The sequence below is a fragment of the Solea senegalensis genome, linkage group LG15 (assembly GCF_019176455.1).
Source record: "Solea senegalensis isolate Sse05_10M linkage group LG15, IFAPA_SoseM_1, whole genome shotgun sequence".
Classification (NCBI taxonomy): domain Eukaryota; kingdom Metazoa; phylum Chordata; class Actinopteri; order Pleuronectiformes; family Soleidae; genus Solea; species Solea senegalensis.
Window position 1 is genome coordinate 12,031,536 of NC_058035.1, and position 14,348 is coordinate 12,045,883.

General features: G+C 39.3%; 1 protein-coding gene across 1 annotated transcript; it reads left to right on the forward strand.

Annotated features, from left to right (window-relative positions):
• Positions 1–4,782: 4,782 nt before the first annotated feature.
• On the forward strand, positions 4,783–12,170 carry chst3a (carbohydrate (chondroitin 6) sulfotransferase 3a). Its single transcript, XM_044045132.1, has 4 exons — positions 4,783–5,251; positions 7,580–7,743; positions 8,299–8,841; positions 9,477–12,170. The coding sequence occupies exons 2-4, from the start codon at positions 7,664–7,666 to the stop codon at positions 10,171–10,173; spliced, it is 1,320 nt and encodes a 439-aa protein (XP_043901067.1). The 5' UTR covers positions 4,783–5,251; positions 7,580–7,663; the 3' UTR covers positions 10,174–12,170.
• Positions 12,171–14,348: the final 2,178 nt, after the last annotated feature.

The window sequence follows — 14,348 nt, forward strand, 5'->3', positions numbered from 1 at the left end:
TTTCTTCTTGAATGTATACATCTTTAAATGTTACCCACGTAGATGCATTTCCGTTTGGGACATGTGGTATTTTGTATTTGCAGTTGGAAAAAAACCAGTGTGTGTTCATGTGTGTTCATGTTCATGCTGTTAAAACATGTTGCATGCAGAGGGATTTACACACATGTGTATAAACCTTTTATAGTGCGTTCTCCAAGATGAAATTAAATCTACTTCATAATCTGAATGTACAGTGTGTGGCACGACGTCACTGTTGCGTGAAACAGTGGAAAATGACGCACTGTTATATATTTATGTTGTTGTAACTCAAAGTCAGTGAAACCAGTGAGGACTTATCAAACAAAGACAATTTAAAAGCACATCAGATCAATGTTCATGTTTATATATTCAGTGAGAGGTCACCTGTCAGTTTGCTGCTGTGTGTTTGGTGGTGGTGGATGCGGCTGCAGTGGTTTCAAGTTTAATTCTCGTGGTTCTGGCAGATGGCATGATGCAGGCCTAAAGATTAACCCACTGTGCTCTAATCCCTCCTCATCTTGTAAATGCATGGAGCCTGTGTCTGTGGTCACACAGGCTCCATCAGACACAATTAGCACACAATAACACACTGTGTTACAAGCAGCCGCAGCAGAGACCAGTGGACATGTACAGAATTAGACTTGTCTTTAAAAGTTTTTATTTCCTTTAATAAAACACGTCATTGACACATACTGTATATGCTGTACATGAGTCTTTGTAGTGGTCACAATCATAAGTATAAAAGCTCACCGCTCATCTTCTTAGTTTCTAATCTCGTGCCTTCAATCACCGCAACACATGCTGACCTTTTTGTTCCTGTTAGGGACAGATCCATTAGGCACCACATTCAGATTATTCCATTATTCTTGTTGCTGTGAGCGCATCATTTGATCTGGATTCTTGACCGACACAGTCAAAGCTACATCTAAATAGATTAATATCTAATCCAATAGATTTTTATATTTCACATGCTAACAAACCCAGACTGCACCATATTATTGTTCAGAGCATTGAATTCAAACATGGACATACTTCTCCATAGTTACTGGGCTGTAACTAGAATATTTTCAAACCATGTTAATCTCAAACGTCAAGTCGCACAGTGTTTTTTGGTTAGAAATAGAAATAGAAATTTTATCCTATCGCTCAACAATTTTGCCTTCCCCACATTTTCTCATTTTTACTCCATTTGTCTAATATCTCATATAACTCAGATTGAATTCACCTGTGTTGTTCTAGGAAAGTGAAGAGTGTTTCGTTGAATTACACAAAGAGAGAACACTAAATATTTCCCCCTTCGTGCTTTGTGTGTGGCACAAACATCAGGGAGCCATGTGAACAACTAGAAATAATAAAGACTTTTTATCGGCCACAGTGTTATAAAAACAAAACGTCATTAAACTAAAACATCAACAATATGAAAATATTGTGCCCCATGTTGGTATTTATTTGCAGTACTATACATTTCTATTCAAATTGCATTAAATGATTATTTGAGATGATGTTTTCCTCCGTGTCAGCTTGTGTTAGCCGTGCATGATAACAGTGTGTGTTTTAAGTTTTTGGCACGTTTCTGGCCGTCCATCAAAAAGCCATGTCGACACACACACACACACACACACACACACACAGACACGCACACAGAGCCACGAGCAGATTTAGTTTTGCTCTCATCCTGAAACGTGAGGGTCCATAAACATTTCAGATGAACACCACATTCATCAAGAACATCTTGGATTACAAGAATCCCAAGTTAGTCCAAAATACATCCATCACACACACACACACACACACACAGTTTTTCACAGCTGTTCTTCTTAGGACACTGCACTGACTTGCATTCATTTGAACGTCCTCAACACAACATCCCTTAATAACCAGCGCCTAAACCGAACCACAATTAAAAATCTGAACCCCTAAATTTAACCAGCTCCTCATAAATTAGGTTCTGCCTCAGTAGGACCAGGTATTGGTTTCCATGAATCTGAATAAAAGCCTTAAACAGACGTTTAAAGGTGCCAGGGAGTGGCAACTGTGTTTTTATAGTCTTTACATTGTTGTGAGGACATTTATAGAAATGAATTCATGATTTGAAACATAGTCTGTTGGTCGAGTGTCTGATCCTTCAAACACACACCAAATGTGTTCAGATCCATTGAGTTCTGACAGAGATATGATTTGTTTCTCATGATAAGGGAAAGACATTTCTTGAAATTGTGATCATCTGTTGTGACATCATCAGTTGGTGGGTAGATTCTTACCAAAAATTTAGTGGGAACACACAATACTTAGGTGATCACCTAGTGCAGACATTGTAACAACCTGCGAAAAGTTAAAATCTGATGATGGAAGATAAGGGGTTTTTTGCTTTTATAAAACACACACATTTCTTTGCTTTGTGACATAACATTATTACCATTCATTATTTGATGTGTGCCCTATTATGTTTTCAGGTTGATTTTGGGACGTAAGTAAAATACTTGTGGTCTTTAGCGATTTGCTCGGCTGACATCTTAGCAAACCTTTCTGTCTTAAATCATTAGCTTTCATTTCTTATGCGCTGTGTCTCAGGCTTAATTGGATTGGACATCCTGGTCATGAGCAGCCATCAGCTCTAACCATGAAGCACAGTGAAGAAAGGCCTCATGTTGATCTACAGTTACCATCCCCCCATCCCTGTAGGCAATCAATCAAGTTCTGATAACCTCAGTGCCGGGGATCCACACGTCTCGCTGCTCTAACTCAACCACTTTTAAGCAGTCTTTGATCCAGTTCAACTAAAGCTCTTACCATATGACACGCGACAGTGTAAACAGATGAATACCTGCAGTACACACTAATCTTTAATGTCAACATTTGTCAGGCAGTTTGTGTGATAAAGCTGTGTTGTCGGTTAAAGCAAGAACACAAAGGAAAAATATGAATGTATTATTTGTAACCCACATTAATACAGGATCAAATCAGACTTTAGAAGTCCTGTTTTCAAGATGCCCAATTCAGTTTGACCGTTGTTGGATTGTTTTTATTCTTATTGATAATCTGCCGTGGTATTTGCTGAGGGCAGAGGCTTGCTTTTAGGTCCGGTCCACTTCAGAACTAGGTCACTCATGTAATCTCTCCATGTAGAGTCGACTGTAGGTTAACAGCCCTTCAATTTTCATAAACCTCTGAGAGGACTGCTCGCAGAGTGAACACACAGAGTCATGAACTGTGCAAAATCTGAAAAGAAATGATGCACAACTTCTGCGGGGAAACATCATGCACTGGGATGAAAACCAGCAGCAGTCTGAATAAAGTTTTTACACAATGAGATGTGAAGACTCTTTGGGAACACTGCATCCATTATGGAGCTTTTTTTTTTTGCAACAGTAAAATTAACATAAACCAAGCTTGGAAGTTAAAATACACAAGTGAAAACAAGTACTAAAGCCATGATATATTTTACCTCATGTGTGTATTAAAAATAGAAAAATAAAATATGCCCTGTAGATGACTTTCACATGAAATAGAAATATGATTTAGTACATCATCACACAGCTCTGTGTAAACTAAAGCCTCTGAGCTGCTGCTCCACAATCTACAGTCTTAAACACTACTGCCCTCAAGTGGTTGAATATTGCTAGTGAACAATTCAAAAACCCACTTAACAATGCACTTAGGTTCACACATGTAATGATGTAATGAAGCGTCACATATGGGAAACACAGTAGCTATATTTAGACTGCATGTCCCTCTGTCTTGGGATATTTGAGGCGTATTATGGGATGTTAAAACGAGTAAGAGACTTTAACGTCGTGGCAGAGTGAAGAATAGCTTGTTTTGAAAGACTGAGTTCTGTAACATGAATCATTTCCGCCCATTTTTCCAAGTTAGGTTCTCCTCACTGTATCGTGTTTTGACCAAGTCAGTCAAAATAATGCACATGTTCTGGCTTTTATAATTCCAAAATGCTATCAAATAATCATTCTGTTCTGTCTTCATAAACTGTCCATTAATATCTAGCTTTTCTTTTACAATGTTTTGTGTATTTAATACACAGATTAGATTAGAATTTATTGATCCAAATGTCGGCAATATTCACTTGTTACAGCAACACCAAAAAGAGTGAACAATACAGAACAACAACATTAAAATTATGAGATTGTTAAAAATATTATCATTATTTAAACAAATATTTACATAATACATTGTGCAGGTTTCACCACTGAAAGTAAACATGAATAAAGTGCAGTGACATCATTTATTACACAGATGACAGTGATACAGACTGGAGGCAAAATGATTTTATATGAATGTCTGCTAATGTGTAAATCTTTTCTCATTTTCATTCTGCACTCATATTTTATTATTATTATTATTATTATTATTACTATTATTATTATTATTATTGTTATTTAAAGTAGTAGTAGTAGTGTTCTTATCTAAGTTTTTCAGTGTTGTCCTTCCTCAAATCATTAAGTTGCCAATTAAGATTTATATCATATAAACACATTTTCCATCTCTTCACCACATTTAATCTATTGCACTTTTGTGTGTGTAAAAAAAGGCAGATCATTTAAAACATGCAATGAAAGGTTGAGGCTCTGCAGCAGCAGCAGCAGCAGTGTGTGCACACAGAGAGGCTGTGACTATTCACTGACTCCCTTCTTTCCTTTCACTCAAAGTAAAAGTAGTGGGGTGATGATGATGATGCAAATGAGCAGTTTTTGAGGGGGGTGGTCACGTGACCTCGCCTACACAGGATGTCCCACACGGGGAAAAGTGGTGACGTGAAGCGTGGACTGGTTCACTAAGCTGAGAGTTTTCTTCCAGCGCAACAAGAGAAGTTTTGGAGCAATATATTTGTTGTTATTATTTGAACACACATTAAGAATTTGAGGGTAAATTATCCCGTCTTACCTTTAAATTGTTGAATTAACTCTATTTTTTTTTTTAACATATCTTTTATTTTCTTAAAAACATACATCTTTTTTATTTTTTATGGTTTTCGTGGCGTTCGCTTCAGTATCGATGTGTTCGCTTGACGTCCGCGCGCTGCCTCTCATTCATGCGGCGGACTCGAGGATACAATGAAGCATGTGTCCTTGCGCGAGACAATGCAGCTGCGGCAGCGAGATGCTTCGCGGAGACGATGCCGTTTCTCACAGGATCATCAGCCCTGGAGCTTTTATCTGCTCGACTGCAGCTAAAGACAGAACATGAGAGAAAGAGAGAGAAAGAGAGCCACGAAAAGGTTTGTAACGTCTCTGCGTCTACAATTCCAGGCAGGAAATGACTAACATCTCAGATAAAAAAGAACCCACAGAGAGACACTGGTGGACGGCAGAGCTTGTAAACATCCTGCCCTGACGAGCAACACATGATGATAATTGCAATAAAGTCAATCAATGTCTTCAAACTCGACGTGTTTTTCGTGTTTCCTCCTTAAAGACGCAGGTAATGTAAGTGTACAACAGAAATAGACGCATGTGTCCAAACCGTGTTGTTCACGATCAATGATTTACTCATATAACCGTTTCTCCAAATGTCATTTTGAGTATTTAAAAGCATAACCGTGTCTTATGAGGGCACCAGTGACTGATAATGTGCAGAAGTATTCAGCATTCATACTGGTTCATGTTGGAAAAGCTCCTGAATTGAATGTCCACGTCCCCTCCCCCTTAATGAATGCTGTGGCACTACATGGGCACCACACACACACATGGTCATACAGCTGTCCTTTTAAGGACATGCATTGACCTCGGTTCATTTGGACAACCTTAACCATAAGCAATGTATTCCTAACCCGAACCATAACCACAAACACAACTCAGAAAATGAGGTTCTGCCTCATTAGGATCAGGTTTTGGTCTCCATGAGGACTACTGGTCCTGACAGGGTCAGTGTTTATGTCAGGAAAAGAGCCAGAAAGAACAGAGAGAGAGAGAGAGCAGTGGGGGTGGGGGGTACTTTTATTTATTCACAGCATCCACCCAAATGATTCAATCAATGACACAGACAGTGTGTGGGAAGTCTGACCAGAGTAGATGAGAATAACAGAACAAATAAAGAACAAAAACAGTCAACTTGTCCTAACTGAACAAAAGTGAACTCATAATAATGCAATTGACTTCAATGTACACACAACCCTTTGACCTTTCCCCCCAAGCTGTCATATACATATTAGTCATTTACACTTGTATATCTCTGATAGGTGAACACATAGAGGTAGATTTATTTTTTATTTTTTTCAACCCAATCATTTGATCTCTACATCATTAAAACAATATATAAATAATAAATCCCACTTTCATTCCCCTCCTTTGTCGTTTCTTGCAGCGACATCACAGATCATGTCCAGCTAGACCTTTGGGATAAAATGTAAAAAGCAAGTGACAGGTCAACAGTGATAAGAAGATTTATAAATCTTACCGTGGTCAGAAAATACCCCGTGTTTATTAATACGTCTGAATGAAAAAAGGTGAGGTGCTTGCTAAGCTCTCAGAGGGAATTTCAGCCCTCGGCGTCTCCGTGAGACGTCGCTTCCCCCAGATTTTCAAGGCTGCAGCCATTAATGTAATTTGTAGCGAGATGATAAACAGAGTGATGAGTGTTTCTGCTCGAGCAGATTGTCAGATTTGCCAAATGCTCCAGTGGCTCTTGAATATGTAAAGATGCTCGGCTCGAGCCGCTCAGCCTGACAGTTTGACGGCTATGGCGTATTAAGCTCAGATAATTGGGTGATATTTACTTGCGGAGACACAGACGATGTCTTTTTTTTCACTTAATGATAAGCTTTGTAGGAATTCTTCACTCTCTTGACAGGTCCAAATGGTGTGTGTATGTGTTGGGGGGTGGGATGTCTGCGTTTTCTTTTTCACTAATTCATACAGAATTAAGAAATGTGTTTTACTGACATATTTCAGCAGAATAATTTGCTCTTCCTAATGTAATGTCTGAGGTCAGGCTGCCTGAGGAGACTTTAAACATGGTTAGGAAATGCAGTACTCCCACCAGATGGAAATGATACTGCTCCAGCTAATGACGCAATATTTGATTTCAATACTTAGTACCTGCACCGACTTGCCCTGTTGCGATGTGCTGATAAATGATAATCTTGAAATTGCCTTTAAAGATCATTTGGCTCGTCAGCGTGTCGTGGCATGCCCCGCATCATGGGGAATTTCTTTGATTCCATGAAACGATACGGCAGGATTTACCCCCAAGTTGGTTCGCAGTGGAACGACTCCTCGAGGTTTTGCGTGTGGAAAAGCCACAGTATGAAAATCAAAATTTGCTCTGTCCCCTGACTCAGTGCCATGTGGCAGGGATCCACTGTGTTTACCAGCTATGAAAGCCACTCCTGTTTCTTTCTCTCTGCCTCTGCCTCTCATCTGTTTTCATCCCTGCACCATTTGTACAAAACAAGAAAATCAAGTCCTGCTGAACATCCTCAGTCAGGTTTCAGATCATGTTTTGACATCAGGAAAACGTTACTTCCTTGGTTTATTCGGCATAATTAGCACTCACGAGGTTTTCACGATAGCATTATGTGTGAAAATAATGACCTTTCTCATTGCAGAATGACGCGTTAACCTCCGCATGACAAGCTATGACAAGCACATAGACCAGAGCAGACGTCCAAGAGCAAAGACAGGACTCAAGAATGAAGACCAAATATGCCATCGTCTTCATCTGTATCATTGCCCTGGTCATCATAGAAAAGGAGAGCAATATCCTGTCAAGGTAAGAGAAAACACTTTTTAAAGGTGTGTAATACTTTGGATATGCTACACATACAGTAAGTACATTTGTATAAGTTTATTATTGCTATAAAGAATGTTTTATTAGCCTGAGAATAACCCTTTAAATGCAACTCTCACCATTAAATGTCATTAATTTTCACGCACTGGACGCACTTAAATTCTTAAGAGGTGTTTGAGTTTATTGCTTTGGTGGAGTCACTTTTCCAGGGAAGGAAGATTTATACACACTGTTATAAGATGAGTTCTTACCTTTAACTTTTATGTATTACTGTCAAAGTGTTGTTTTTGTCTCGTCCATGAGAAAATATAGCGAGATAGCTCACTGCTTAATGTCATTCATTCAAATTGATCAAGAGAGAGAGCAATGGAAAGGTATCACACCTCTAGTTGCCTTTCAACGTGAAGGTTGTGTGTTTGATTGAGTGGTTAACAAGATTAAAACAGCACTATATAAATACAGACCATTTACCATAACTAATGTATGAGACTTATTTAATGCAGTAACATATTTCTATCTGTATATTTTTCTCTTCAGGGTCTCAGATAAGATAATCCAGAGGCAGACTCCTCAGCCGAGCCAACAGATCCCACTGGATTACAGCAACGCGACACAAAATGGCTCCATGGCCGTTCTCAAAATGCTACTTTCTAAATTGACTGGCGCTAAAGGGAACTACTCGGGTTTTTCCGATGAAGCGGAGGACGAGCTCGGTGATCTAGGCATGAACGGCGGCGGCCGTAAGCATATACTTCTCTTGGCCACCACACGAACTGGTTCCTCGTTTGTGGGCGAGTTTTTCAACCAGCACGGGGAGAACATGTTCTATCTGTTTGAGCCCCTGTGGCACGTGGAGCGCATGCTGGCGGTGGCCGCGGAGGCAAACAACGGCACGGTGATGTCGGGAATCTACCGGGATGTAATCCAGGGACTCTTCCGCTGCGATTTCTCTGGTCTTGAGAAGTTCATCTCTCCTCCACCTGAGGACCATGTCACCGCAGCTCTTTTCCGCAGAGAGTCTAGTTTATCGCTCTGCGAAGAATCGGTCTGCTCCCCTGTAATCAAAGATGTGTTTGAGAGGTATTGTTATTCATTATTATTGATTAATGCTGGATAAAGAAACAAGAACATGTGCACTTCACCTAGATAATGCAGCTGGGAATACAGAGTACTTTCAACTATTGTTTCCCTGACTTATTACCCTTTTTGGTTGCTTATGCCAGTAGTTGGAACAAGTCAGCGGTTCCTAGCTACTGTTTAGTTGTTTCTGCTGGTTTCTTTGGTTGCTAACTCCTTCCACAGTTCAATTAAAGGCAGACAAGGGCTCCTTTCATTTTCAGTGTAAAAGATTGGCAGAAGTTAAATATTTCAAGATGTATGAATGGTAGGGGAAAAAAAGAATGGGATTAGTAATGTCCTAAAAGAGAGGAACATTCCAAACTAATAAAATAACAGTGGTACTAAATACCAAGGATGACACATTTTAACCTTAGCATTTGTTGCTAGTTATAGAGATGTCTCAAGATTATCCAGGATTGAGGAAATTATGAGGGTTTTTATCAAATTCATACTCTGTCTTGATAATATACTAAGATTCATGGGCATACAGACTTTATAAATCCTTTAACTCAAACTCAGAACATGAACTTGAACCTGAACTAACTCCTGCTTTTGCCTGATTTCACCATAGACAAACTATACCACTCTTTTCTCAGGTATCACTGTAAGACTCGCCACTGTGGGCCTCTGAACCTGACCCTTGCGTCTGAATCCTGCCTTTCCAAGCAACACCATGCCATTAAGACCGTCCGTGTTCGCCAGCTGGACACTTTGAGGCCTTTGGTGGAGGATCCTCACCTGGATGTGAGAGTGATCCAGCTCGTTCGAGATCCACGGGCGATCTTGGCGTCTCGCATGGTGGCGTTCTCCTCCAAGTACCAGACGTGGAAGACCTGGGCAAAGGGCGGCCAGGTGCCCGAAGATGACGAGGAGGTGAAGAGGCTCAAAGGAAACTGTGACCAAATCAGGTTGTCCGCAGAGGTGGGACTGAGCCAACCTCATTGGCTGAGGAACCGCTACATGTTAGTGCGCTATGAGGATATTGCGCGCTACCCGATGCAGAAGGCAGAGGATATGTACAGGTTCACAGGGATACCATTTAGTCCCCAAGCCAGGGAGTGGATTCTGAGGAACACGCAGACCACACAGGGAGCCCGCGGGATTTACTCCACCCAGAGGAACTCATCAGAGCAAGCTGACAAATGGAGGTTTAGCATTCCCTTTACTCTGGCTCAGGTAGTGCAGAGAGTGTGCGAACCCACCATGAAGCTGTTTGGGTACAGGTTTGTGTATGATGAAATGTCACTCATGAACAGGTCCATCAGTTTGCTTGAGGACAGACTGTTTCAGTAGTTTTTAATACGCGGAACTCTGCACGCGACGGCCCAAAGCCATTATTGCACAGACCAAAACTAGTCAGAAAAGGTACCAAGAGACGCACGATGGCTAATTAATGGCTAATGTATTTAGGGTCATACGTAATGTGTTCATACTCACCAATGATGTGCCTCATTGAAACAATGAAGAGCCACTTGATGTGGGAAAGTATTTATTTCTATACTGAGTTTATTTAAGTACTCACACGGTACTGGTGTTTAAGAGTGTATTATAAACTCTGTGTTTCATTGACATGAGAACATCTAAGATAACAGATTGCTGGGGATTATTTTACAAAGGTTTTTTTTCCTATCAGATGACTATCTTTTAGACTTTCAGGGATTAAAAAAAAAGTGCAAAAGTGATGTGAAGATGATGTGATGTGAAAGTAATGATATTGTGAGTGTTTCTCCTCTTAGTGCTTAATACTGCTTAGTTCGACCAGACTGATATAATTACTTTAGATGAGATAAGACCTGACGTGTGTGGATAAGGCTTTACAAAACTGACTCAGGTAAAGAGAAAGTTTAATATCCTGGTGTCTTCATGAGGCGTAGTCACATCGTCCTCACAGTAGACTGTGTATGTGAAAATACAGTATAATCTCAGTATGATGTCTTTAACAAAAATGCCATTTAAAGAAGTTCTCTTTTGATGTGACTCACGTGAACCCACCAGAAACGGGCCAATAAGGACGGATATAGAGTGGATATATATATAGTAGGTCAAATGAAAAGTGGAAACACTCTAGAAAAAATACCTCAGATACCTACATGTGTCTTCATCAGTCAAGTGCTGTTGTTTCCCCAGTAGCTTCTCATTTTAATGTATTTCAGTGCATTTTCTGCTTCTCTGGTCACAAACCTGCTTCGCCTACACAGGCCACTCACAATTGAAAGGTGCTGGCGAACCAGAGCTGATCCATTTGTGTTGGCTCATTGAAACAAAAACAACATTACTGTGAATGGAGTTTTTTTTAAAATTTGTATTACTTCCCAACTTAAAAGAAAACACACAACATGATCAATGATGAGGGTTTTTCTTAACTGTATGTATGTAACTGTATTATGTGGCCTATCACTTTGAGTTAAAACCAGGTGCTGTTGCATTAACTGTCACTCTTGATGGTATATAAAGGTGTCCACTGTGACTCTGCATCAATAGCAGCATTGTGTTCAGCTTGGCTGAGGTACTGCTGAAATGACTGTGCCACTCTTGGGGAAAAAGGGGGATATCCGTAGATGTGCATAATATAGTAGTGGGCTTATGCTGCTTTAGTTTTGAAAGCATAAATATTAATATACTGGCAGGTTTTGAGTTGCCCCAGTTTGACTACTTGAGTGTTCAAGCCAAAAAAGAATACTGTGAAAGACCAACTGCAACAATGGGTGTAGTCAGTGTGCATATTCACAACTGCTTCAGATATAGAGAGTGGCGATAAGGTTTTAAGGAGTCAGCGCTGTTTTGCAGTTATTCCTGTGTCATAGAGTCATATTATACAGTACAGTGTGAAAGTCTCAGGGCAACACCAGCTTTGTTGGTTTTATGTTCTGTGACCATTGGCATTTGGATTGGAACGATGTGACTGAACGTTCTGTTAGCAATCAACTCGTGTGTGTAATGCTCGAATAAACTTGGTGGAATAGACCACTCCAGTTTTAAGAGAGCCAGTGTAAGTGTAGGTCACATGAAATACTTTCTTTGTATTTGTATATGTTTCACCCCCTATTTTATGGATGTGTTCAAATTAAGTGATAGAGAAATAAATGTTGTACTTTATGGTCATTATAGCATTGCTGAAACAACAAATCCAGTGGTGGCCTAAGGCCTTTTTTCACAGTACTGTGTGTCTGAGTGGTGTTAGAAACTTAAATTACATGTGTTCCTGATGTAAAGTAGAAGAACATCAATAACAAAAGTCTGAGTCCCGGTTCTTTTTCAGTTGATCTAAAATAAAACCATAAAGCCAGTCACAAGTTGCAAAGGTTTGTGGTTTCTGAATAAGGTGTCTATGTATTTTGCTTTCAATGCTTGGTTGTTTAAAGTCCATTATTTTCTTGTCTGTATTTTATGAAGTAACAACTTTATTTGAATGCCTTTCAAATCTCGTGCCCCACAAAGTCAGATTTTCAAGCATTTTGAGTCTCTTGGCTTAAAACCTTAGCCAAAAACAAAGTTAGTATGATTACATCTGCCTTTCCTTCCATACAACCACAACTTAAAATCACTGAGCCACATTTTAACACCACTGAGGCTCAATAATAAACATTTATTTGATTCACAATCACTCTCTTGGTGTCAAAACTCAAGAAAAAGGGTGTTTGTATTTTTTTGTCAAAAATAAGGCTTTATTTGAAGTCATATTCTTCAAATTCTTAAAGAAAAAACGTGATGAAAAATATTACTCTTACTGTTTGAAGCGACAGATAAGATAAGATATGGATAATGAAGTTATTCATATTCCCTGATAATTATTGAGGGACTTCCTCCTTTACCAATGGAAACACCAAAGAGTTCTGCCTTTTTTGTAATGAATGTGTTGTTTTCTTTAAAGCTTAAAAACACATTGGATGACACAGATGAATTGGAAGTTAATCTTTTTACAGAGTCTGACCCCACATCTAAATGCACACTGTTGCCAAGGATCCCCAAAAGGCTTAGTAGGAAGTAACTGTGGAAAAAAAGTGCCGAAACATGAAGCTTATACAATCAGCATTCTTTCTGCCTGTTTTATGCCCCAGCAGAAAACAGATTAGAGTAATACAGCTGCTGGTCAAGCTGAGTTTCTCCCTGCTCATTTACCCAGTGCTGAATATTCCCTTAGCGACAGCAGATGTTTCCCACCTGTAAAGAAGAAGTTTTCTGAGGAACCGTTGAGGAGCCATAGCCCAGCCTGGTCTCATGTTCTATCTATGTACAAAAAACAAAAAACAATAAAAGGAAAGAAAAATAAAAAGTTTAAATAAGGACATAGGACAACATAGATCACACACAGCACCATGCCAAGCATATTTCAAAGTTCAAGAAGTGTCGGCAAAATGCAATAAACAGTGCAATGAATTGTGCAATATGATAGCGTTGACTATACATGGAATAAGGAACATTTATATATATTGAATCCTAACACAAGGTAAGTTTTACAAATTATGTAAAGTTGATGGGTTAAGGCCAACAATTGAAAACTTCGAAAGGAGTTGTATTTTTTATTTGTTTGATTTTTTTATTAATATGTCAATTTACATATAGGGTATACTAAATGTACCAGTAAAATAATTTCCGACAATCAATTTTCTAGAAGGAAAATAGGAAGTGTCAGTAACTGATACCTGTTCAGAATGGTATACTCCAAATAACCACATTGCACCATCGGATTGTGTTGTCTGTTTTTTACATGTTTGTTTTTTTATGTAAGTTGAGTGTCGAGAAAGGCTCCGACAAAGAAAATATGTTATTAAAAAATAATTTGCCACACTGAGATAATGTGACGTCCATGTCCTCGCCCCCCCCAGAGTTCCTCGTATTAGTCCCGTCCACGATACATGAGTGAACATGGCCGTGATTGTCTTCACTGTTTCTAAAAAAGTTCTCGTCTTTCTGTAAATATCAACACTTCTCTGTAGTTTCTTTAAGCAGCCATAAAACACACCTTCGAAAAACCAACCAAGATGAACGTTTTCGAGAAGAGTCAACTGCGAAAGTTGGAGGTTTACAAACATTTCAGTGGATGTTAGCAGAGTCCAGTCATTTCAGAAACGGTAAGTGACCATTTTGTTTGTCGTTATTTTCGCTTATTTTGAGTCTGTATTCTGATGTTAAATGTTGTTTCTGTGTCAGAATGACTTAGCATAATATCCCACTCATCCTTTGTTTTGGAGATTATCTCACTCGTCGTTGTTTTATAAATGGTCCAATGTTAGCATTTGGCTAAGCTACATGTTGTCATTCATGGAGGCTAGGGAACCGACTTATCTTTGCCATGTGCTGAAACCTTAGATTTATTCGGTGCTTGTTTAATTGAAACACTTTGCTGGACAGTAAACCAGTAAACTTGTACATCGCACTTATGACTAGCACTTCATAGTTTGTTCTACTTGAAGCTCTTACTTACTTCTAGCTCTTATATGTACCCAAATTTTTATTGCACTTTTGTA